This window comes from Pleurodeles waltl, chromosome 6 (genome assembly GCF_031143425.1).
Source record: "Pleurodeles waltl isolate 20211129_DDA chromosome 6, aPleWal1.hap1.20221129, whole genome shotgun sequence".
Lineage (NCBI taxonomy): Eukaryota > Metazoa > Chordata > Amphibia > Caudata > Salamandridae > Pleurodeles > Pleurodeles waltl.
Genome location: NC_090445.1, coordinates 644,436,601 through 644,463,092, shown reverse-complemented (window position 1 = coordinate 644,463,092; position 26,492 = coordinate 644,436,601). Strand labels below are relative to the sequence as shown.

The 26,492-nt window shown below is 46.4% G+C and overlaps 1 protein-coding gene across 3 annotated transcripts in view; it reads right to left on the bottom strand.

Annotated features, from left to right (window-relative positions):
- Window positions 1-19,848: 19,848 nt before the first annotated feature.
- CD53 (CD53 molecule) overlaps window positions 19,849-26,492 on the bottom strand; it is a 282,909-nt gene continuing 276,265 nt past the window's right edge. For all 3 annotated transcript variants that reach the window (XM_069238988.1, XM_069238987.1, XM_069238989.1), the window contains exons 7-8: window positions 25,968-26,051; window positions 19,849-23,167 (exon numbers count right to left, since the gene is read on the bottom strand). In XM_069238988.1, the coding sequence (XP_069095089.1) occupies window positions 23,096-23,167; window positions 25,968-26,051 (156 nt within the window). In that variant the 3' untranslated portion in view covers window positions 19,849-23,095. The remainder of the gene's footprint in view (window positions 23,168-25,967; window positions 26,052-26,492) is intronic.

Sequence of the window (26,492 nt, the reverse complement as noted above, 5' to 3'; positions counted from 1 at the left end):
ACGGGTGCAGTTGCACCCGTCGCGTATTTCACTGTCTGCGCAGCAGACAGTGAAATACATTTAGGGGCCCTCTTACGGGGGCCTCTGCAATGCCCATGCCAGTGGCATGGGCACTGCAGGGGCCCCCAGGGGCCCCGCGACCCCCCCTACCGCCATCCGGATCCCGGCGGTCGGACCGCCGGGATCTGGATGGCGGTAGGGGGGGTCGGAATCCCCTCGGCGGCGCAGCAAGCTGCGCCGCCTTGGAGGATTCAATGGGGCGGCGGTACACTGGCGGGAGCCCGCCAGTGTTGCCGGTCCGACCGCGGCTTTACCGCCGCGGTCGGAATCCCCATTGGAGCACCGCCGGCCTGTCGGCGGTGCTCCCGCGGTCCTCCGCCCTGGCGGTCTTTGACCGCCAGGGTCAGAATGACCGCCTTAGTCTCTTTTTTGGATGTTTTTCTTTACCGGGACGAACCACGAAGTCAGGCCGGGTCGCGGTTGAGGCAAGCCGGCTAGAATTTCAGCGTCGGGTCAGTCACTTTATGGAGCTTTTTTTCAAAAATTCTCCAATCTTTTCCAAACTTCTGGGGCTTCACCCAGATGTTCTTTTAAGGTTCTTTTGGGGTCCACAGCTCACCCCAAGGGTCCAGAAGTTCTGTGATGGTCCTTGGGAAGTGCGGACTTCAACTCCCAGAATGCACCTGGCGCAAACTCCTTTTTGGCCACTGGACAGTGGTCAGCTGGTCACTTTTTCAGGAGTTGGTGCAGGGGACTCTGGATAGCAATTTTTCACCTGTAGCAAACAGGGAGTCCCTCCTTGAACCAGTTGAAGCCAGGCAAAGTCCTTCTTGTGGTGAAGCCCAAGTGTGCAGCTGGTGCAGTCTTTCTGAGTGCAGGGTCCAGGTGCAGGCCAGGGGTCCAGCAGGGCAGTCCTTCTTCTCCTTGTAGTTCCGTCTTCTTGAAATTTGGTGGGGATCTGAGGTGTGGGGGCAGGTCTGCCAGTTTTATTCTTGCTCCTGGGTGAAAAGCAGGGGGGCCCTGGTTCTCCAATCAGGTACAGGGTCGTCCCCCTGTGATGACCACTTCCTGGGAAGTGTGGCAAAAATCCATCCCAAAAGGCAACAGTCTCTAAAAATCCAAGATGGCTGAATCTGATTTTTGGAGGTTACATCTGGCTGAGCCCACCCACTGGTGTGGGTAAAAATCATAAACACACCCCTCTCCTGCCCTCTCCTAATCTAATCAAGGGGGCACCTAGCTGTCTGGGGTTGCAGGATGTGGGGGTGTTGCTGGGTGCTGCAAATGTCCTTCTCTGCCTTTGAAGACCAGTTTGGCAGCCCTCCCCCTTCCTGCCTCACCATCTGCTGAGGGGAGATTCTCTCCCCCAAGCACATTCCTTTGTGTGAAGCCTGGCCACTTCACACCTAATCAAGGCAGCCTGGCAGAAGCTGCTGCAGGCTGGCCAATCAGAGCACAGCAGCAAAAACAATGCAGAGTTGAAATTGGCAACTTTTTAGGTAAAGTCTAAACTTTTTACCTGGACAAGTTATATTAAATCCACCAACTGGAAGTTGTGGGATTTATTACAACAATCAATTTGATACCAAATTCTTGGTATGTAACATTTAAGGAGACTTTAAAATTTAAAATAAAGTCTGCCCATTCTAGCCTATGAAGGCCATTTACTTCAATGAGGGAAAAACAAATTTGGCTGTTTTTACCTCACCAGGGCTTATAAATCTATTTTTATAAAGTCCCTGCTTATAGTTACATGGCACCCAGCCCTAGGGGCACATAGGGCACACCTTAGGGGTGAATTATATGTAAAAATAAGGTAGTTTAAGACTTTGGAAGTACCTTTAATTCCAAAGTCGAATTTGCATATAACTTTAATTTAAAAGCAGCCAGCAAGGCAGGCTTGCTTTTAAAATGACACTGGGGACCTCAGCAATGCACCTAGGTGTGCACCACCTATGCTGTGGTCCCTAAACCTACATGCCCTACCATATACTAGGGACTTATAGGTAGGTTAACTTAGCCAATTATAATTAGCCTAATTTGCATATCCATTTTACACAGAGCACTGGCCCTGGGACTGGTAAGCAGTACCCAGGGCACAGCCAAGAGTCAGTAACCACCAGTACCTATCCAGAAAGAGTGGGGGTGATCAGGCAAAAAAAAAGGACTTTCCTACAACTACATAATGGCTACTGCCACTATGTTTATATGTGTAAAGGAAGCACTTTATGTAGAGAGGAGTTCCTTCATATGGAACAATCTACAGCACCATTGACACCTTAAATTTGCTCACCTCAAATGTCTTGTTTTCTGTCAAAGTTGTTAAGCAAGAAGATTATCACAGTGCTATGAACGCTGAGCAAGAAAGTGACAAAGCCTTTAGCCATTTTTGCAGCAAGGTCTTTAAGCAGATGGTTAGTGAATGCCACCCCTGCTGAGCTGTAAAATGACAAATGCTGTGCCTGAAATGGTAACAGTCCTTCATCATTTTTAAGCTCGGTGTGGGTGGCACTTGCTCCATCTAAAACATGGGAATTACCTGCTTCAGTTTTTGCAAAATGTATGTGCCACTCTAAGTCTGAGTCAATCTATCTATCTATCTAAAATGCACACACACATATATATATGTATATATATATATATGTACATCATTGTACAGTGGAATGTATGGGGCAGAGTGGAGTACAGTCTCGTAGAGTGGCATACAGTATACTATAGGTGTTAGAAATGGGGTTTCTGGTTGGCTAGGACATGCACATAAGCCACACAGGACCCACCCACTCTAGTCATGGCAGGGGAGTTACACACCCAAGGTAACCCCTGCTCACCCCCTTGGTAGCTTGGCACGAGCAGTCAGGCTTATCCCAGAGGCAATATGAAAAGCGACACACACAACTCATGTGACACAATAAATACACCACAAAGGAAGCACAACACCCAGTTATATAAAAATAAACTGTGTTGCACAACACATCATTAGACCAAACACAACATGTCAGAAATACCCTGCTACTCAAGCAGTCAGGACATCGCAAAGGTTATTAGTACTCTGATAAAAATAAGCAGTTGTCAGGTAAACATATAGGTTACTGGTTATTCTGCAGCACAAGCAGTAGTCAGGTTGTCATAACTACTGAAAATGCACGTTGTTAGAAATGGGGTTTTTGGTTGGCAGTCAGGTTGCCCTCTGTCCAAGCAAGAACCCTCACTCTAGTCAGGGTAAGTCACACACAATCCAAAATCAGCCTGTGCTCACCCTCCGGTAGCTTGGCACGAGCAGTCAGGCTTAACTTAGAAGGCAATGTGTAAAGCATTTGTGCAATAAATCATACAACACCATAGCATAACACCACAAAAATACACCACACAGTGTTTAGAAAAATATATAATATTTATCTGGGTATCTTCAGGTCAAAACGATCAAAGTTGCATTATGAATTTGTAAAGATATCACTGAAAAGTGATATAAGGTGTCTTAAGTCTCTAGAAAGTAAACAAAGTATCTTTCAAACACAAAGTACCTGGTTTCTTGTGGAAAATCTCCTCAGAGGGCCACAGGAGAAGAGGTACGTGGAAAACTGGTGTGTGCGTTGATTTCTCCTCAGCACACACGGACTTGCGTCGTTATTTTCCACACGGGGAGTCGTGCGTCGTTTTCCGGCGCGCGGACAGTCTCTTTCTGTGGTTCGCGGGAGTACCAGATGTCCCGGGTCTGTGCATGGATTTTCCTGCTTGTTTTCCGGCTGCATGTCGTTCTGCGGGGCTGCGCGTCGAAGTTTCGATCTCACGGCAGGCGTCGCGTCGATTTCTCCTGGGGAGTCGGGCGGCGTTGTCCTTGCGAGGCCGTGCATCAAAGTTTTGATGTCACGGCAGGCGTCGCGTCGATTTCTCCCGGGAAGTCGGGCGGAGTTGTCCTTGCGAGGCCGTGCGTCAAAGTTTCGATCTCACGGCAGGCGTGGCGTCGATTTCTCCCGGGAAGTCGTGCGGCGTTGTCCTTGCGAGGCTGTGCGTCAAAGTTTTGGTCGTCCCGAAGGCGTCGCGTCGATCAGCGTCAGTGTGCGGTGTTTTTCTTGCCGCGAAACAAGCTCTGCGTCGAAAATTTCGGCGCACGGAGCATCCAAGAGGAAGAGAGAAGTCTTTTTGGTCCTGAGACTTCAGGGAACAGGAGGCAAGCTCTATCCAAGCCCTTGGAGAGCACTTTTACAGACAGACAAGAGTTCAGCAAGGCAGCAGGCCAACAGCAAGGCAGCAGTCCTTTGTAGAAAAGCAGACAGATGAGTCCTTTGAGCAGCCAGGCAGTTCTTCTTGGCAGGATGTAGTTTCTGGTTCAGGTTTCTTCTCCAGCAAGTGTCTGATGAGGTAGGGCAGAGGCCCTGTTTTATACCCAAATGTGCCTTTGAAGTGGGGGAGACTTCAAAGAGTGGCTAAGAAGTGCACCAGGTCCCCTTTCAGTTCAATCCTGTCTGCCAGGATCCCAGTAGGGGGTGTGGCAGTCCTTTGTGTGAGAGCAGGCCCTCCACCCTCCCAGCCCAGGAAGACCGATTCAAAATGCAGATGTATGCAAGTGAGGCTGAGTACCCTGTGTTTGGGGTGTGTCTGAGTGAATGCACAAGGAGCTGTCAACCAAGCCCAGCCAGACGTGGATTGTATGGCACAGAAGGATTTAAGTGCAAAGAAATGCTCACTTTCTAAAAGTGGCATTTCTAGAATAGTAATATTAAATCCGACTTCACCAGTCAGCAGGATTTTGTATTACCATTCTGGCCATACTAAATATGACCTTCCTGCTCCTTTAAGATCAGCAGCTGCCACTTCAACAGTGTATGAGGGCAGCCCCAATGTTAGCCTATGAAGGGAGCAGGCCTCACAGTAGTGTAAAAACAAATTTAGGAGTTTTACACTACCAGGACATATAACTACACAGGTACATGTCCTGCCTTTTACCTACACAGCACCCTGCTCTAGGGGTTACCTAGGGCACACATTAAGGGTGACTTATATGTAGAAAAAGGGGAGTTCTAGGCTTAGCAAGTACTGTTAAATGCCAAGTCGAGGTGGCAGTGAAACTGCACACACAGGCCTTGCAATGGCAGGCCTGAGATAATGAAAAGGGGCTACTTAAGTGGGTGGCACAACCAGTGCTGCTGGCCCACTAGTAGCATTTAATTTACCAGCCCTATGCACATAAAGTGCACCTTACTAGGGACTTATAAGTAAATTAATAGTCCAATCAGGTATGATTCAAGGTTACCATGTTTTAAGGGAGAGAGCATATGCACTTTAGCACTGGTTAGCAGTGGTAAAGTGCGCAGAGTCTAAAAACCAGCAAAAATGAGGTCAGAAAAAGAAAAGGAGGAAGGCAAAAAGTTTGGGGATGACCCTGTCAAAAAGCCAGGTCCAACATGACCCCCTCCCAGCCTAAAACCAGGGTAGACTAATCAACACTCTGATGGACTTCCCTGCTTAAGGCGATAGAACATGGACAATGGCCCACTACTGCCGGGGCACTCGACAGTTCTACGCCTTTCTGAACTCAGTGAGGCTTCTTTGTCTATACTCTCTGGGGCCACTGATCTGGCCCATGGGGAACCCTTCTCATCACCTGAGGACCCCATCTGTACAGCTCCTAACTTTAATTTGCTTACAGATGCATCCCAGTATGCAGACAGTATCACCATGGCCAACAAAGTGATGTGGCCCATTCCATTCCTTGGGTCTGACTTCTGTCCCCAACCCAGGGAAAACTCTGCCCACAAGGACAGAAACCAACAGATGCCACTGACAGCTGTCAGTGTTATGAGCCAGGCCCCTGACCATCCACTGCTAGGTGGAGACCCTGAGGGGGGCCGTTGGCTGAGCTTCTCCTCCAACCGGGTGGCTGGTAGGGAGCTCCCAAGGGTTTCCTGTAGCATCCCAGAATGGGGGGTAGTAACCCCAGGGGTCTTGCACCCCTTCTCCACTCTCACCAGGCCAGGGGTGGGTCCCTGATACTGCTCCCTCAGCCCAGGGTCTGTACTCTGAGGCTGAACAGAGGGCAGGGGTGAGTCCTTCCTCCCCGTGCCTCCCCATCGCGGCTTACATACCCTCCTCTGGGGAGTGGTACTGCCAGACATCTGAACTGCTAGGGCACCCTTGGGGGTTGGCCCTCTCAGCTCTCCTAACACTAAGGGAAACTCATTCCCCAGAATGCAGTCAATGGGCAGCTGGGGACTAACTATGACCCGCCTCTGGGTCACCTCCCCACCCCACTCTAGGGACACCCGGGCCATGGGGCGGAAGAAATCTTCCCCAATGGCTGGAGTCACTCTACACACCTGTCCGGTGTACTGCTCTGGTGACACTAGTCTCTCCACAATCATGGTAAGACTAGCCCCTGTGTCTCTCAGAGCGGTGACTGGGATCCCATTCACTCCCACCTGGTGGAAGTGACGGCTCCCACCCTCAGGGATCACCAGTTTACCCTCTGAGTCCACCTCCCAACTAAAGGAGATGAAGGCATGGTCTACGACCTGCCCCTGGGGACTACATTCCCCTAAGGCCACATGGGCCACCCCTGTAGAGGTCCCAATAGGGGTGAGTTCTTTGGACAGACAGAGTCCCCCTTCCTGTGTCCTATCTGGGAACACTCAAAGCAGCGGGGTTGGGAATGGGATGCTTTGGGCCACTGCCCACCAGAACCCCCACCCTGTTTCTCAGATGGGGTATGGGAACCCTTTCTTCCCCCCTTACTCTGGGACTCGTCTGGGTCATTTCTAACCTCCCCCTCACTTTGTTGGGGGGAACCGGAACTGCCCTTCTCGGGGTCACTCCCAGATACCTTTTTGGACACTCTGGTGCTTGCCCAGAGGTCCGCCTCCTCAGCAAGCTTCCTGGGATCAGTCAGCTTACTATCTACCAAGTGCTGGCGCAACTCTGTAAAAGTAGTATTAAGCATATGCTCTCTCAGAATCAAGTCATATAACCCTTTATAGTCATTTACTTTGTTGCCCCGCACCCATCCATTCAGTGCCTTACTGGAAAAGTCAAAGAAATCTACCCATGTTTGTGTGTGTTGTTTGGTGCTGTCCCTGAACCTCTGACGGTATCCCTCAGGGGTCAGCCCAAACTTGGCAAGTAAATTGGCTTTCTGAAGTGGGTATGTGTTTTGATCAGGTTGATCCAATGTGAGAAGTGTGTCCCTCCCCAAAGGCGGCACATAACCCCACATAGCTACCCCCCATTGCCCTTCAGGAACCTCATGAGCCCTTAGTGCAACTTCATAAGCAGCTAACCATTTATCTATGTCATCTCCCACCACAAAACTGGGCACCACATTTTTGGGTATACAAACCTTCTTTTCTCCAGCAGGTCCTGTCTGTATGCTGCCACCATTATTGCTGGATTCAGACTGTCTTGCCTTGATCTCCAGCTCCTTGAGACTCAGTTCATGAGCCAACAATAGTTTCTTTTCAGCCAAAGCTCTTTCAGCTTCCACCTGTTTGGCTGCTCTTTCAGCTTCTGCTTGTTTGGCTGCTCTTTCAGCTTCTGCTTGTTTGGCTGTTCTTTCAGCTTCAATCTGTTTGGCTGCTCTTTCAGCCTCAGCTTGTTTGGCTTCTCTCTCTGCCCTTCTCTCCTCCTGTTGAGCCTCAATTTTCAGTTTTGCCTTTTGCAATGGGAACTCCCTTTCCTCTCTCCTTTCCTCTGCGGTCAGGCTTTGCATAGAGACACTGCTCCCTGGTCTGGAAGGGGGCACAATTGCAGTGGTAACACTATCCACAGATAGTGAAAATTCCTCTGAGGTGCCATTTTCTGGCTCCTCTTCCTCATCATCCTCTAAATGGGCTTCTGCCCAGGCCCTCAGCGCCACTTGAAAGTCCTCCTTTCTGGAGGCCCCTTGGGTGGGTACCCTCAGTGCCCTGCAGAATCCTCTTAGTTGTTTGACCGTATATGTATCCAACTGGACTAGGTCAAAGTCCCCTGTCTGAGACCCAGTCAGAGACATGTTGAGTGAAGATTTAGTTTTTGAAAATTGTCAGGAAAAAAAACGGATTTGAAAAAAGAGATAAAAAACCAAGTTGACCTTCAACTGTGGGTAGGTAGTGAAATACTTAGCTACTGTATGTCACTGCACAAATACAAGTCCTATCCTCACCGCTGATCACCAATGTTAGAAATGGTTTTTTTGGCTGGCAGTCAGGTTGCCCTCTGTCCAAGCAAGAACCCTCACTCTAGTCAGGGTAAGTCACACACAATCCAAAATCAGCCTGTGCTCACCCTCCGGTAGCTTGGCACGAGCAGTCAGGCTTAACTTAGAAGGCAATGTGTAAAGCATTTGTGCAATAAATCATACAACACCATAGCATAACACCACAAAAATACACCACACAGTGTTTAGAAAAATATATAATATTTATCTGGGTAGCTTCTGGTCAAAACGATCAAAGTTGCATTATGAATTTGTAAAGATATTACTGAAAAGTGATATAAGGTGTCTTAAGTCTCTAGAAAGTAAACAAAGTCTCTTTCAAACACAAAGTACCTGGTTTCTGGTGGAAAATCTCCTCAGAGGGCCACAGGAGAAGAGGTACGTGGAACACTGGTGTGTGCGTCGATTTCTCCTCAGCACACACGGACTTGCGTCGTTATTTTCCACGCGGGGAGTCGTGCGTCGTTTTCCGGCGCGTGGCCAGTCTCTTTCTGTGGTTTGCGGGGAGTACCAGATGTCCCGGGTCTGTGCGTGGATTTTCCTGCTTGTTTTCCGGCTGCGTGTCGTTCTGCGGAACTGCGCTTCGAAGTTTCGATCTCACGGCAGGCGTTGCGTCGATTTCTCCTGGGGAGTCGGGCGGCGTTGTCCTTGAGAGGCCGTGCGTCAAAGTTTCTATCTCACGGCAGGCGTTGCGTCAATTTCTCCCGGGAAGTCGGGCGGCGTTGTCCTGGCGAGGCCGTGCGTCAAAGTTTCGATCTCACGGCAGGCGTCGCGTCGATTTCTCCTGGGAAGTCGGGCGGCGTTGTCCTTGCGAGGTCGTGCGTCAAAGTTTCGGTCGTCCCGAAGGTGTCGCGTCGATCAGCTTCGGTGTGTGGCGTTTTTCTTGCCGCGGAACAAGCTGTGCGTCGAAAATTTCGGCGCATGGAGTGTCCAAGAGGAAGAGAGAAGTCTTTTTGGTCCTGAGACTTCAGGGAACAGGAGGCAAGCTCTATCCAAATCCTTGGAGAGCACTTTTACAGCCAGACAAGAGTTCAGCAAGGCAGCAGGCCAACAGCAAGGCAGCAGTCCTTTGTAGAAAAGCAGACAGGTGAGTCCTTTGAGCAGCCAGGCAGTTCTTCTTGGCAGGATGTAGTTTCTGGTTCAGGTTTCTTCTCCAGCAAGTGTCTGATGAGGTAGGGCAGAGGCCCTGTTTTATACCCAAATGTGCCTTTGAAGTGGGGGAGACTTCAAAGAGTGGCTAAGAAGTGCACCAGGTCCCCTTTCAGTTCAATCCTGTCTGCCAGGGTCCCAGTAGGGGGTGTGGCAGTCCTTTGTGTGAGAGCAGGCCCTCCACCCTCCCAGCCCAGGAAGACCCATTCAAAATGCAGATGTATGCAAGTGAGGCTGAGTACCCTGTGTTTGGGGTGTGTCTGAGTGAATGCACAAGGAGCTGTCAACCAAGCCCAGCCAGACGTGGATTGTATGGCACAGAAGGATTTAAGTGCAAATAAATGCTCACTTTCTAAAAGTGGCATTTCTAGAATAGTAATATTAAATCCGACTTCACCAGTCAGCAGGATTTTGTATTACCATTCTGGCCATACTAAATGTGACCTTCCTGCTCCTTTCAGATCAGCAGCTGCCACTTCAACAGTGTATGAGGGCAGCCCCAATGTTAGCCTATGAAGGGAGCAGGCCTCACAGTAGTGTAAAAACGAATTTAGGAGTTTTACACTACCAGGACATATAACTACACAGGTACATGTCCTGCCTTTTACCTACACAGCACCCTGCTCTAGGGGTTACCTAGGGCACACATTAAGGGTGACTTATATGTAGAAAAAGGGGAGTTCTAGGCTTGGCAAGTACTGTTAAATGCCAAGTCGAGGTGGCAGTGAAACTGCACACACAGGTCTTGCAATGGCAGGCCTGAGATAATGAAAAGGGGCTACTTAAGTGGGTGGCACAACCAGTGCTGCTGTCCCACTAGTAGCATTTAATTTACCAGCCCTATGCACATAAAGTGCACCTTACTAGGGACTTATAAGTAAATTAATAGTCCAATCAGGTATGATTCAAGGTTACCATGTTTTAAGGGAGAGAGCATATGCACTTTAGCACTGGTTAGCAGTGGCAAAGTGCGCAGAGTCTAAAAACCAGCAAACATGAGGTCAGAAAAAGAAAAGGAGGAAGGCAAAAAGTTTGGGGATGACCCTGTCAAAAAACCAGGTCCAACACACGTCATAGTAGACACATAATCATAACTGCCAAAACACCATTGTGACTGCACATATGATGACACATGAACAGAAATACTCTTGGCAGAGTAAACACATCTGCATGGAGGTCACAACCTCCTCGTGAAACACAGTCCCCAAAATGGTAAATGTCAGGCATCAAGAAGATGCACATATCACCATAAGCATATTTCTAGAGATGCCAAGGAAAACACCATCCGACATGTACCTGCGCTTCTCTCACCCGCAGGGCAGTAAGCCCCAGACTCTCACATGAAGAGTAGTAGCTCCAGCTAGAGGGAATTTGGCAGTGGTGCGTCCGTAACCCTCTAGGGCCTACTGGGCCACTAACTTCCCTTCCGGAGGAGGCAGCACTCCCTGGGGGTGGGATCCTCCCAACACATTATGGCCCTTCACCTTCCTTTTGGCCTGGATTGCAGCGGTGATCCCAATCTGGGGCAGGCTCATGCCCAAGGTAAAATGTAGAGCATGCCTTGTCCCACCTGGGGCCCCAACCACGGGGTTAGCAGGAGTGCCCTCCTCATGCACTCCTGCTAGGACCAACACAGCTCTTCCCTTGTGCTTCAGCAACCAGGGGTTAGAGCGCTCTCCTCACACTATGGAGGAAAGGAAGAGCAAAGCGCTCCTATGCTCTGTGAGAAAGAGGGAAAGATGCAGGGGGGATGGGGGAGGCACACCACCCAGCCTCTGGGGACAACAAATGGGGCACGAATGGCAGGGCCCAAGCAAGCAGGCCAGCACAAAGGTTTGAAGGCAGCGCAGTTCCTCTTAGTGATCCAGCAGGTCACAGATTAGCACAACAGCAGCAGTCCAAAGGTGGGTACTGGCGAGTTTGTACAGCAGCATCCTGTGTCCATTTCAGTAGTCCATTAGTGTCTCAAAATATGGGGGAAGCCCCGTCTGTACTTATACTCATTTTGCGCAGTTTCCACAAAAGGGGGAGAAGGGGTTCCAACCAGTACTAACTGGTTCCAGGGGTGTCCCCTCTCTCCTCCAGCGCAGGCTCCAGACATCAGCGGGGTAAAGGAGCCTTTGTGTGAGGCCAGGGCACAGCCTTTACAAATGCAGGTGTGCCTGCCTCTCCCTCTCTCAGCCCAGGAAGACCATTCAATATGCAGATGCACCCCTGTGACACCTCCACCCTCCCTGTGTACATGTTGTCTGAAAAGTATGCACAAAGCCCAGCTGTCGCTATGCCCCAGACGTGGATTGGAGTCAAGCTGCTAAACACCAGTCATAAGCACAGAGAAATGCCCTATGGTAATAAAAAAATCCACCTCCATTTCTCACTACCAGTACAACCATACCAAACATGCCTATGCTACCCCTCATAGATTGGACAATACCAACTAGACATAAGGTAGGGCATTTCCAGTGCAATCTTATGACTAAGGCAGCACTCACAGCAGTGAGAAACCAAATAGGCTGTTTATCACTACCAAGACAGGCCACACAACCAGGCTCATGTCCTGCCTTTTACGTACACAGCACCCTCTCCATAAGGCTAGCTAGGACCTACCTTTGGGGTGACTTACATGTAGTAAAAGGGGAGTTCCAGGCCTGGCAAGTAAATTTAGATTTCAGGTCTATGTGGCAGTAAACTGTGCACACAGACCCAGTGGTAGCAGACCTGAGATAGGTTTGAAAGGCTACTTCTGTGGGTGGCGCAAGCTGCACTACAGGCCCACTAGTAGCATTTGATTTACAGGCCCTGGGTATAGGAATACCGCTGTCCAAGGGACTTACAGGTAAATTAAATGTGCCAATTAGGTGTCAGAAAATCATACCAAATTTATAAGGGAGAGCACATGCACTTTAGCACTGATCAGCAGTAATAAATAGCTCAGAGCCCTAGAGCCAATAAAAAGAGGTCAGAAAAAATAGGAGGAGGAATGCAAAAAGTGAGGGGATGACCCTGTAAAAAGGGCCAGATCCAACACAACCTCCCACCAACCTAAAGCCAATGGAGACCAATCAATACCTTGATGGTCTTCTCTGGTTGGGGCGATAGAATATGGACCCTGGCCCTCAACTGCAGATTCAAGCTCCAGTTCTACGCCAATCCGATCCCAGTTGAATCCCTCTGTCAATGCTTCCCAGACAGCTTAGGCTAACCCATGGGGGCTCCCTAGCTTCCAGTGCCCAGAGCCAAGCCATAGGCCATCCAGGAGCCTCTGGTCCCTGAAAGCTCTCCCGAGTGGGGTCGATGGCCCCAGGTGCCTAGCATCCTCTCTCCACTCCACTTTCCACCAGTTAAGGGTTTCTACCCTGCCACTTGTCCTGCAGCCTAGGGTCCGCACCCATAAGCTGCAAAGGGGCTAGGGGAGAGTCTCTTCTCCCCTGCCCCACCTTCTATGGTCCTGCCACCTTCTCCTAGGAGTGGTACTACCAGAATCCAGAAATGTGAGGGTGGTGGGTACAGCCATCCTGCACAATCATCCCACCAGCCCAGGCTCATCACCCTGCAACTGGCCTCCCAACCCAGAGTCTGCACCCTTGGATTGAAAAGTAATCTAAGGAGGTAACGAATCCCTGGTGCACAGCTAAGGGGGGGGGGGGGGACACAAATCAAAATACAAGAAAAACAAATGCTCAAAGTGGGGCTTTTACTTGGAGTAGCCTGCATGTGATCTTTGTACCCAAACCATTCTCTTCAATAGAGGACTTGCCTTGCCATGCCTATTTCCACCACTAACGTGACCCATGAAACAACTTTGGCCACCCCACCCCACTCACCGCATCAGCCACAACTCTCTAGAGTTGTGGCAGGCTCTTTTACTTCGACAATCTTCACACCACAGCTTCCTCACTTCGTCGGCCTCTGCGTCCGTCTCCACTCCTTCCTCCAGGCAACGGCTCGAGGGATTCTCCCTGCTCCCCTCCTCCTTGCCATCGGTGCTGGGTGCGCTTCCTCCTTCTCAATCCCGGCTGGGTTCTTCCTCATCTTTACCGACAAGTTCTTCCTCGGCGTCTTCTCCTCTACACGGCTGCTCTTCCGCAAGTCCAGTAGGCATAGGACACATCTCCAACAGGCTGGGGCCTCCTGACTCCACCCTTACCCTCCAGAAAGGAGAAGTCAGTTATTACTTTTGGTGATCTCGTGCTAGCTTGTTCCCAGGTGCTTATTTTATCATCCTTTCTTTCTTTTAGGTGTTCCTGGATACTAGATAGAAAGGAAAGGAAGGGGGCTGTCTCTGCTGGTTTGGCAGATAATGAGTAAAGGTAAGGAGGGGATATGGGAGGGTGCTTCTTCACAATCTCTCTCGCTCTCTCTCTCTATATATATATATCTATATATATATTTATATATATATATAGATATATATATATCTATATATATATAGATATATATAAAGAAATGTATATAAAACAAAGGCTAAAGTGACATTACATTTAGGTGAAATGGGGATGTGTCAGTTAAATCCTAACATTTTAAACAAACAGAGCCACAGAAATATACCAGTTATAGTTACCTTAATTAACTAGAACTTATGCCCTAAAGTACCTCGCATCCCCACCATTCATTGTATTGTCATTAAGTGATGTTATTTCAGATGCCATCAGTGATGTTGTCAATTATGTGATAGAACATGACATGCAATATGTGAAGTCATAAACAGTGTATGATGAGGCAGTGAGTTATAGTTACTTTAGGGCACTAGCTATAGTTTCTTGAGTTAACTATAACAGCTGGATTTCAGTAATTGTTTCAGTTTAAAATGTTATGTTTTAACTGACATTTTCATGTAACTCCAATCACCCTATAACTTGTTTTTTCAGTGAATTTCTAAAGTTTTTTTTAATGTAAAGCAAGATATTACAATTCCTAATTGTAACATCACTGTACCTTTTGTTATTGTTTTCAATGAACTTCTGTTTTTTTAACATAAAGAAAATGTCCATTGACGTGCTGATAGGCGCAGGGACTGGCCTGGGGCCCCAAACTGCTATAACCCAATGTATTTCCATGTATAAGCATTGTAATGATAAATAATAATCACTGTCACATAATATTTTAAATAAAGCATGTTTTCAACAACCATGTTGAGTCTTTACCAGTCTTCAAGCCACGAAAAGCAGCCATAGAATTAACCACAAGGGGTTTGTGCACTCCAGCTTCGGAGCATACAGTTCCAGCTCAGAGTCATTTCAAAATACAGTAAGCCTTCCTGGGGGTCATGAATTCAATGACCCAGGAGACTTACTGTCATTTTTTTATAAAATATTCCTAGTGAGGCTGCTGCACTCCTTGCAGCCCTCAGGAACTTATAAAAAAAGCTTGGTAGTGCCTCTGCCCCTTCTATGGGAACCAGAAACATCAAAAAATCTTTAAAAAGGTCCTTGCAGCGCTTTATAGAGCGCTTCCCAGCTGAAGCAGTGAATGTGAAATGAGCAGTAACGGTGCTTGTTTCACATTCCCTGCTATCTAAAATATATATTTTTATTTGGGGAGGGAGGCTCCCCAAGCCTTTTGAAGGCCCCAGGTGTAGAAGGTGGCTCAGTTTCTGGTGTAAACATATGGTATACTGAGTCCTGGCAGCCCTTAGTGATTGTGGATAGGTGTCCAGAAGCTTTCTAGGGGTAGATGAGGTGAGCAGCTAAAGCTTATCTATGTGAAATGTAATGCACTTGCAATACCACAGTAGTCAGACAGTAACTTAGTCACAAGAATGACCCACAGTGTTGCAAAAATAAAGGATACCCTTTTACAGCACATTGTTATATCTCCCTTGGCTGGAGTTTGTGGAATTCAGGACCCTCTATAGCGGACCCCGAGGAAATCGGCAGGCAAGATGATGGATGGAGAGTGCCCCTATTCCAGGATACCCAGAAGTCAGGAGTACCTACACCAGGGACACAGATGCAGAGCGGAGAAGGGATTCTCCCAGAAGACTGTGGATGCCTCAGATTGTCCAGCTGCTGTCATGACCCATGGATCAGGCTGGTGGAACCCAGGGATAGATTGCAGACATGAAGGACCTGCAGAGGAAGGGAACAGAGTTCAGCACCCAAAGAGTTACCCAGGTGGTGCAGGTGGCAATGCCCATCCTCCTGAATATGAAGTTCCTGCAAGTCAGTGAAAGAAGTCCAGCAGTGGGGGTCCAGGAGTTGATGAAGATCCTAGGAGTCACCTAAAAGCTGTCCCTCAACAGTCGCCAGATTGCAGGAGGGTCAGTGACCTGCCAGGTCCCCAACAAGCACTGGCAAGTGCAAATAGAAGCAGAAGAGGAGTTTAAGAATTGTTGGGACTAGCCAGGTCCAGGAGACTCTGCCCAGGAGGGGGAGTCAGATCTGGCCCTCAGCACACAGGAAGGCCAACAGAAGTCAATGGAGCCCACATGAGTGACCCACAGGCGCCGGACACAGGGAGTCACAAGGGGGCCCTACCAGCCATGAAAAACAGAAGTCCCATGTTGCAGGAGTTGCACAACAGTTTAGGGGAGCCAGTCCAGTGGTAGGAGCAAGGACCTGCAGTCTCCCAACTTGGATAGAAGACAAGCAGGACCAACGGGAGTCACAGACAGCTCACTACCTGTGTTGCAAGATCTTCAGATATGCAGAGACAACAGACCTCACCAACTGGTCGACGATGCCCTGAGGTGCCTGCGGATGCAGAGGAGTAATTCCTTCACTCCTAGGGAGCTTCCTTCTTGCTTCCTGGTGCAAACAGAGTCCTTGTGAACCTGGAGGATGCACAGCCTTGTATGTTGCAGAATTCTTGCAGGATCGGGAGAAACAATATTGCAGTGGGAGGCTTCCCACCAGAATCAGACTTGTTCAGTTTCTGGCCAAGACCAGCAGCAGTTCCAGAAGCAAGGGGCAGAAGATGTCTTGCAGAGTGTTCTTTGTAGAGTCTTGCTCAATGAATCTAAGGACCCACCCGAAATGGAGCCCTTAAATAACTCTAAAAGGGGGATGGTCACTCTCTGTAGTGACCTACCTATCGGGGGGGTCAGGGACGTTACCTGCCTGGTCCAACCAAACAGATGTTCCCAGGGCCTCTGCACGTCTTGTTTTCAAGATGGCAGAATCAAGTGGCTACCTGGCAGAGCTCTGGGAACCTCCGAAGGGAGGAGCTGGACAGGGGGGTGGTCACTTCCCTGTCCTTTGTGTAGTTTTGCGCCAGCGTGGGAACCGGGGGTTCCTCAACTGGTGCAAACCGGATTATGCAAGAAGGGCACCAAATGTGCCCTTGAAAGTAGTCTGGTGGTGCTCAGAGGCCACCCCACCCCTGCCCTTTGACACCTAATACACTGGGAGAGGTGGTCACACCTCTCCCTTGCAGGAAATCCTTTGTTCGGCTCCTCCAGCCTGAGCCTGGCTCATCAGCAGGAGGGCAGAGCAGTGTCTGGGGACAGCAGTAGCACAGGCTGGCAGCTGGACCCCGTAAGGCTGCAGAGGTAGAATTGGGAGATCCCCCAGGGAACCGCTAGAGTACATGGTATCATGCAACTAATACTGGACTTGGTGTAATTTCATGATTTCAACATGTTTGATACCAAACATGCCTAGGTTCAGAGTAGTCATTATGTAGTTGGACCACTCTTATTGACCAGTGTCCACAACCTACCTACCTTAAGATGGCTTCCCACCACTTGCAGAGTCCAGGAATCGGCCTGGGGTCTGTAGGGGTACCTTGCTCATGCAGGGGTACCCTCACAGAGACATACCCTCTGCCCTTGGGATGAAGGGCCCACAAGAGGGGTGAATTATAATGTTTAAGTGTAGTGGTAAGGTTTGGCAGTGAAAGGGTGCTTGCACCCTTTCACACAGGCTGCAATGACAGGTCTGCAGTCACAGTTTGCATGGGTGGCATAATACATGCTTCAGCCCATGTGAGACCCCTGATGCACCAATGCCCTTGGTACCTAGGTACCATATTCTAGGGACTTACAGGGGTGCAACAGTATGCCAATTGTGGATGTAAAAAGTAACAAAAAACTAAATTTGGGGAGCAATCAATGTCACTGGGGTTCTGGTTAGCAGGATCCCAGTGAACTACAGTCCAAGCACACTGACATCAGGCAAAAAGTGACAGCAACTATGCCAAAAAGATGGCACTTCCTACACCAGGGACCCCATCTACTTGGGCCGATATCTTTTTCATGGGAAGGATTAATGCAGTACTCCACCCTAAGCCTTCTGAAGGCCTGTGGACCCAATCCCCCAGGATTGATATATTTTTATTTTGGGGAGGGGTATGTGAGGACCCTCTCCCCAAGCCTTTGGAAGGCCCCAGGGGCCCCAGGTGAAACATCCATACATTTTTAAACTTGATTTCTCAGAAATTACTGAACTAATTTACACCAAATCACAAACAGCATACTTTATGGCTCGAGATCTAGCTTTGTGACAAATTTGGTGTAATTCTGTCCACCCGTTTTTGCAGTATCGCTGTTCAATTTTCCTATGAAAAAATGCATGGGCAAAACACGTTTTGGGATACCCCAATAGCTTTCCAGGAAGAAGCAGAGATGAATAAGACTTTTTTTCTGAAAGGTTAGTGAAGATTGGTCAAACAATGTCAAAATTAACAGCAAACCAGAAAATCTATTTCCTATGGAAATGCGGCCATAACTATAAAAGCCCAGTGACAATTGCTAGTGGGTAATTGATATATTTTCAAGTTAAATCAAGAGAGTTAAGAATAAGAGGTCTATTCTTACTGATATATAGCTACCTTCCTCATATAATAGTAGTCAGTATTCTGGAGTCACTATTCTGACACAAAACCAGTTCTCCTACATATGTGTTGGAAAAAACCCTGCCGTAAGAGACCTCTCAAATCACTTCTGGAGCATCAGATTTATATTAAAAAAACAAATAAGACCAATTGTGATGTAACGTATTGGGTCTTAGAAAATCAATTGTGATGGTCATAATGCAGCTTGACCTGGCCATTGGCTATGTTCTCTTAAATATATGTTAATAGTATTTTATTCTCTTTATTGGTCTGTCATGGTCCCTGTTAACCAGGCTATGGGAAGATGTCAGTAATGGCCAGGATCAGACCAACACATATCATGCAGTTGCTGTATGGTTCCATGAGATATACCAGTAAGGAATGAGTCCCTAAGCAAGAAAACAATAAAATATCGCAGGGTACTACAGGCATTAAAAGTCTGAAAAGTAAAACACTACTTCAGTTTTATTGTTGCTTATATGACCTGTGCTAGAAATTCGTGTTTAGTATGGAATGTATAAACAGAAGCAAGTTTGATGTTGTCTACCACGGAACTGTCAGGTCACAGTAGAAGGCACAGGAGGACCTCAGTCCAGTACAGGACTGTCAGTCGTGTACTCCTTTTGAGAGCAGCCATTATGTTAGACATGCTGGTTCAAGGTAGAGACATGGGACAATGACTCCCAGGTGCAGTGAGTCTGGATGTCTAGACCATTGTTATTTTCTTCTGCAGGAACAGATTCCTAGTTTGAGAGTTTGTTTTTCCAGAGGAAAGCACTATACATGACATCCACCTAGCAAAGGTGTATTGCTTTTAATTGAGCTACCATAGGATATGCTTCATTGAAGACACAGATATTCCTTCAGGCAGGTCGAGATATCTAAATCTGGTAGGTGGTCCTCAAACAGGGGAGCAGAGGCAATGGTCACTGCTAACCTGGCGGTTCAGCCAGTGCCAACTAGACATTAAATCAGGGCCTTAGTAACCAAGCACTTCCCACACAGAGCAAAGATGTAATTTTACCTCAGTCATTTGTTAGTATGAAGCTAGCCATTGTTGGATTAAATATATTTCCCTATGGTGGTGTGAAGGCAACAGTGCTATTCTCTGCCATGAGATCGCTTAATTTATCAATTTTGCTTCCATATTAAAAGCTCCTTTATTTTACGTTGATATGGGCATTAGCAACTCAACTGCTTCTCAGCGATTTACCATCTTGGCCTCACTCCATGTACACCAATGAAACCATACCTCTGAGGATCAGGAGTGCACTTCAGAGCAGGAAATCATGCAGCACAGAGGACAAACCTTCTATGCAGCGACACAGTTCTACCTAACCTAAATTATTTTCTTTCTTGGAGGAATATATACAATTTATTAGTTTAGTCCTTTCATATGTTGGATCTAGTTGCAAGAACGTGTATGTCTCACCAGAAGTCACAGATGGTCCATACCACTCTTCAGGCCCCTTCTAAAAGTGAGGTGGAGACTCCTGTTGACTAAGTGACTAGCCACCAAGGAGGTGTGCATATGTGTGGTATGAGGCATAGAGCCATCATCTGTAGATGGATGACATTTTGGTCTCTGTTATGGAGTTTCAGGTGAGGGATTAAGATTATTGGGTAGGCTAACATTATCTTGGTGACATTGTACCCCAGAGCCACAGTACGTTACCCTCTTCAAACCTCTCAATTCAAGGACAGCTTGAGAGAAAGAGTAGTATTCATTGTATCTCCAAATACACCACTGAAAAATAAAAGTTTATTTATTATTTGTATTTATTTTATTGCAATGTTATAAAATATTTTGGAACTTGTGTAGTCTGTAATAAATGTCGTTTCCAGATTATGAAATAATGAAACAATGATCAACCAATCAAAACATTAATATAAAAATTACAAAATTAATCTGTTCAAAGACCAGAGGAGACATGACACCACACTAAGCTAAACACTATGCTTACTCCGGCAAAACAATAACTTAATCAGCAGACCACTCCCACCTCCTGCCCAACAGATTTCCCACAAATCTTACATTGTGAAAGCTTTGGAGTGTGCATGCTCAGCTGTCCATCTTACTAAAGTTACAGTTCTGAAATTAGACTTACCCACAGCATGAAAAGAAATGCCCACAGCATGAAAAGAAATGCTTTTCAAATTAAACCCGCTGTTCAAGTGAAGTACTCATTCTGCCAAAAATGTGTTTACAGATTTAGAAAATCTCACCTCACCGAAATGGATCACAAGTAAATGCATTTTTGTTTCCCTGGTTGAAATATTTCCCCCATGGAGATACCCCGTCCCCTGCACCCCCTCCACATTTGTGTGTGATCCATTCCCCTTTGCATCCTGAAATGAGATTTACTCCAGCTCTAGGTAGGGGTAAAAGTTGTATTGTTTCCAGGCTGGAAATGGACTAAGAGGAGTTTGTGAAGTGCATTTTCCCACCCCATGAGTGGAATTTACGAGTCTAAATGACTCTGAAGTCTTGGTGGAGATCTCCACACACATAAATTGGCTTACTCTTGCCAGGAATCCCTTTATGAGTTCCTTGAAGATGTTAAACAGGAAGGTTCGCTCATAAACTTCCGTTTAAAACTGAATTTATCTCTGTGAATCGTGTCACTGATCATTAAAATGTATAAGCTTTCTAGAAACCTGACACCCAATTAGCTGTGGTATGAAAAATTCCCAAAATAGCGATTATTCAATTTAAACAAAGGTATCACCTATTTTTCCACGAAGCTACACGTTTTCAACAGTTATTCTTAGGATCTGTGTGAAAATTAGAAATAGGCAGCTTTTTTCACACATTGCATGTATTGTAGTTGTTCACCAATGTATTTGGGATGCTAAAGGTTGACTCATTAAAGCATTATTGTGTTGTCCCTCTTAGCATGCCTAAAGTATACTACAAAATATATGCTAGCTCAATGACAGTCATATCCAGGTGGAAAAGCAAAGTAGACCTTTGTAGCTTGGTGACAATTACCATGGTTGAATTACCAAATTGATACAAAGTGGTTTTTATGACAAGATGACAATTATCAATAAAAAATGCATTGGACTTAGTATTGTATGCCAGTTAGGGAAGGAAAAAGAACGCCCTTCAAAGGTTCTTGCAAGTCCTACATTAATAATAATTGCAAGAATAAATACTGTAAAAAACATAAAAGGCGGAATCGGTTTTTGGGATAAAAACGTATCTCTGTAATCTCCCTTTTCTTTCTACCTTAGCACAAGAGTACAGGAAAACATGGAACGACACCGAAGGAAGAGAAACACCGAGGTAGGTAAGGGTTATGAAGAAAAGTTAAAGGATGAGAGAGTTGGTAAAATGAGGGGGTGCAAGCAGGAAGGTGTTAGCAGAACTAAAGTAGAGGAATAAAAATGGAGCAACAAAAAGAGTATGGTGAATGCAGGGAACGACTTCATGATCTGTCAAACCGCCAAACAATAAGAGGAGGAAGACCAGAACGAGTCGTATATTGTTAAGCACTGGGAATGAGGTGAGCGAGACATGAGAAGTAGATGAATGTTAAGGGAGTTGGGAGAGGAGCTACAGCAGCAAACCACTCCATAACAGAACACCCATTTGCAATGCAATGGGTCTCGCATTTGCCCGAGTTAGAGCTATTAGCGTGGTAAACTTCCAACCGGACTTTTCATGCCACATAAATTAAAAATGAAAAGTAAAACAGTTTCACATAAGCAAACCAATTCAAAGCACCACGCCATGAGTATGAAGGAGACACACAAAAGGAAAAGTAAGTTTGCTTGCAGTCCAACGTATCGGAAACAGTGCAATTAGCCATTTAACAGGGTTGATGTGCAAGGCGTAACCAAATCGCCCCAAGGAGGGACAAACGTAAAGGATTTACCAATGATAACAAAGGATTTTTGAAGGGCAAGCCCATGAACGAGTGAAGTGCGTGAGGAGGGCGAGGTTAATAACCCAAATAGATAAAAACACATCGGAAAAGCAGCGCTTGCACCCTGCTATGCTCGACCTAAAAAATGCTTAGAATACGAGGAAGTGCGGTAGGAGGAGGGTGGAAAGTTAATGATTAAGTGGAAAAAAGCCAGTACCGTGAAGATGGAAAAGGATGAGAGACATCTCAATGAAAAACGTGTAGGTGGAAACATTTTTAAAGGTAGGAGAGATTGTAAATGTACTGACGGGGAAAGGCAGGGACATAATCAAACTCTATTGGAATACTAATGAATTCCCATAGCTTTTGCTCTTTTAGGAGTCTGCTGCAGCAAGCTCATCACAAGACATTTAAAAATGTCATTCATTATAGTAAAATTGAGAACATGGGTTTGATAGAAAGTATTCATCAGAAAGGGGTCTCACAAGCCATATTTTCATTCACATCACCTATACCAACTCCTAGCTCGGTAGATTAAAGTAACTACATGTCATATGAAGATTACGTTTTAGTATTGGTGGGTGTTTCTAAGCAACTCTGTGAATCTGTCAATTACACCTCTCTGGATTTACCTCATTAGGTATATCAATATTACATAGTCAGTGTTGTATCACTAGTGCCATTGTTGAAGTTTTCTATCTCGAACTGCACGTGGGTGTTGTGTATCTCTCATCTTCTACCACCCCTGCCGCTTCTTTTGTTGGCTTCTACACAGACTGCGGAGTTCTGGATATTTAGCATTTTGATTTTGGTGAAGTCTTTATCTTCTTAAAAGCTCATATGTGAATGATTATCAGTAACTGTTTTGTGTACCCAAAACATATTCACAAACCCTGCTTTTATATTTCGCATATATTCTCAGAGTATTTTAGCAACACAGCTGTTCACTTCAACAGCACAACCCCTCTGACACCATTCAGATGTGAATACTCTAGCTTCGAAGGCCAATGCTGCCTATTACAAAGGGCCAACAGGAAAAGCATCTTGAAGAATGTGGAAGGTTTAGATTTTCAAAGATTGCAGTGGGACTTTAAAAGAGTGGTTTGGGACTTTGGCTCTATTTTCCGTATGATCTGCTGGTTTTGGCAATCTGGCAGTAGACTGTGAGAGCAAAGGACATCCCCAGCACCTGCAAAGACACAGAAACGTACTCAGTTTAGCGAGAGTTAAAACACTAATAAGAACTCAGCAGCAAAAAGGAAAAACTGTTTGATCACTTGAACAATGTTGGCTTTTTCAGACTAGTACCATGATTTTGATATTATGTTACCAATGCAGGATTTGTGATGTTACCACAAATCTAGCATGAAACCAGGGTTAACACGTATAAAGAATGCTTCTGCGCCGTTTCCACATCAAAAGGTGCAAAGTTAACACCAGATTCATTATGTTCAGTGATGCTCTATAATTGCATTTTTGATACACTAATGTCACTGGAATTTAAATTACAAACTCCTGTTGCTTCCACACGTTTTTTCTACTTCCCATCTACTCCGAAAGACCCTCTTTAAAACGGATCTGGATCCATGTTTCAGATCTATGGATTTGGGCCTTAGAGGATAGCAAGCCTGGAAGATAGTTCAGATAGAGGAAAGACTCAAAGACACAACTCTTTACAGAACACTGCAAACAAAGGATTAGTAGTCCACCTTCTAAATTCTTAGGGACATATTTACAAGTTGTTGGTGCAGGGCAGCGCCGCAAGCCTTCTTGCTGTTTTGCCCTGCCTCAAAAGAAAAGGGTAGGAATGCTTTGTATCTATAAGATATGGCGCATTTCTGTCCTTTTCCCCTGCGCTGGTGTACAATGGGCTGCCACGTGCCAATGAAGGCACTGTTGCACCATGGTGGTAGGGTGTCCGTGTTGCAGGGATGATTGTGTTTGTGCAGGAAGGGATGCATTCCTGCACAAAAACAATCTTGAGAGTTGTTTTCCTCTTTCTATGTGTGCCACAGAATGCAGTGCACATAAAAAAAAGGAAAAACAAGCAGAAATAAACATATTTCTCCTCGTTGCGCCTCCCATACGCCTCCCCGCGGGAAATGTAGGCTTTTGACGCATTCCCAGCTTTACGAAATCTCATAGAACTGGGAATGTCTTAAATGCCAGGGATGTTACATGGGAAAGCTCACTGTAACGCCCGTGGCACGTCTCCCTGCTGCAGGGTGAGGCAACACAGCAACTTGCGCTGCATTGCCTCAGTCCATTTTTGCAAGGCCATGAAAAGCCATACACGGTGGCTGGTAAATATGCCCCTTAGTGCCCAACTTCTCCACCAACCACTCAGTGCCTTTGTTTCTGTCATACAGAGCAATTGTCAAATATGTTAAATTATGAATTTGTGTATGAAGGATTAATGATGAGATGGTGACAGGGATTCATGTGTTTTGTTGCGAAGGTTTTGCACAGTTATTCATAGTGCAGTACAACACAGTCAGAATAAGAAGACACCTTAAACTCGCAAAACTAGACCAACCACAACTTTGTCAATCATTTGGAACACATTGGGAATGATGGTGCTGTTCTATGGAATGGCATATTTTGTATGGCATGGATAAAAACGAGGACAGTATATTTAGAAACGACAAAACATTATTGAGTTACTCATGCATAGATACAAATGTTGGACTTTAACAAATGACTTGCATTTTATAAACAAATGAAGGGTAGTATGAATACACACCTTCCTAGGTACTGGCCGCCTCATACTTTCAGCTTATACTTATTTATTCTTTCAGCCGTTAACTCTATAGAGCTCACAGTACCTTCTCTGACCCCACATTCCACAACATCATTACACTCTCAGTCATAACACGGAGAGGATGGCCAGAATGAAAGCTTAAAAACGTTCCACCTAGTTTCAAAGTACAGAAGGCAGAATTGGGCCCTGAGGACATGGTCGGGTCATGGCAGCCATTCTGCTCAGAAAGCATCCCCTTTGCTGGCAGGTGACCTGGAAAAGGCCAGAGTAGCACACTGGCCAAAGCGGCCTTGCAGACCTGGATATCATGTAGAATGTGAAGGTGTAGAATCGATTATCATTCTCATAATGTTTTCACAATAAGCCTCTCTACGGACACACACGCACCCTGGCTCCTTTTCTTCTCAACTCTGCAAAGAGCTGATTCCTCTCTCTTGAAGCAACTTCTAGTCTGTGTGTAACCACACAGACTTTGGACCAACTCTGAAGAGTTCACACTAACACCCCTTCCAACAGCTGTTCGACTCCTCTTGCTGCATGACCCTTCAAACCCCTGTAAGCTTCACTCACAACCCTACCTTCTCCTCTGCCAATCCTCACCATTGATGTATGTGTGGCTCACCCGCCCTCTTTCCCTCAGTCTTCTGAGTTATCAACTGTAAAACACTAGGGGCATATTTACAAGTGGCTTGCGCCACCGGTGCATCACATTTGGTGAAGCACCAGGGGCGCTGGCTGCAGACACATATCTACAAGGCCACGCAAAGCCACTTTACATGGCTTGTCATGGCCTTGTAGATGTGGAGTAAGGCAATGCAGCGACTTGCTGCGTTGCCTTTCTCTGCGCCAAAGAGGTGTTCCATGGGAGTTGCAGTGGGTATTCCTACGCAACGCCCATGGATTTTGACACATTCCCAGATTTACAAGGATTTGTAAAACTGGTGATGCATGCCTCCCCAGGGGAGGTGTAACAAGGCGAAATAACTTTATTTCTCCTTGTTTTTACTCTATGTGTGCTGCATTCTGCAGATATCTCATAGATACGGCGCATTCCTACCCATTTTTTTGACACAGGGCAGGACAGCAAGAAGCCTTGCGGCACTGCCCTGCGCCAAAATATTGTAAATAAGCCCCTCAATATGTCCCACACTTCATTGCCTTATAGCAGGGATTGCATCATATGAGTCACATACATAAATATTTTTTAGCAATAGTGCAGGGTTCTTACCTGAATAATAGAAACACAGATTATTCCAATTCCAACATAAAGAAAGTTCGATTCAAACCATGTTTTCACTTGCTCGAGGCAACCCTAAAATAAAGAGATGATTATGCTGATGGATGGCCCTCAAATAGATAGCAAAATGTACGTCATAACATCCTCAGGTCGTTAGATGTGTCCTCAGTACTTAGGCTGGTCACATGTATTTCATTAGTTAGCACTGACGTTTGTGATTTCCTCCTGCATTTCAGACCTGCTTAATCTTCCTGTGGGCATCATATATGCAGGTAGGAGTCGGGCGAAAAGATGGCTTTGTGTTTGAGGAAAGGTAAACTCTAGCGAAATGACAATGGGTTTGGGGCACGTATGGAAAATGACCACAGGCAAGGGGCCTGGGGTTTCAAGTAGTTGCAAAGGCAACTGATCAAGAGGTACAAGACTTGCATCCGGAAAAATAGACAGATGGAGACTGATTAAACCGGTTAGAGCACGAGAAGAGTATTGCAGGAGGGCACGGGGAAGAAGGAGGGA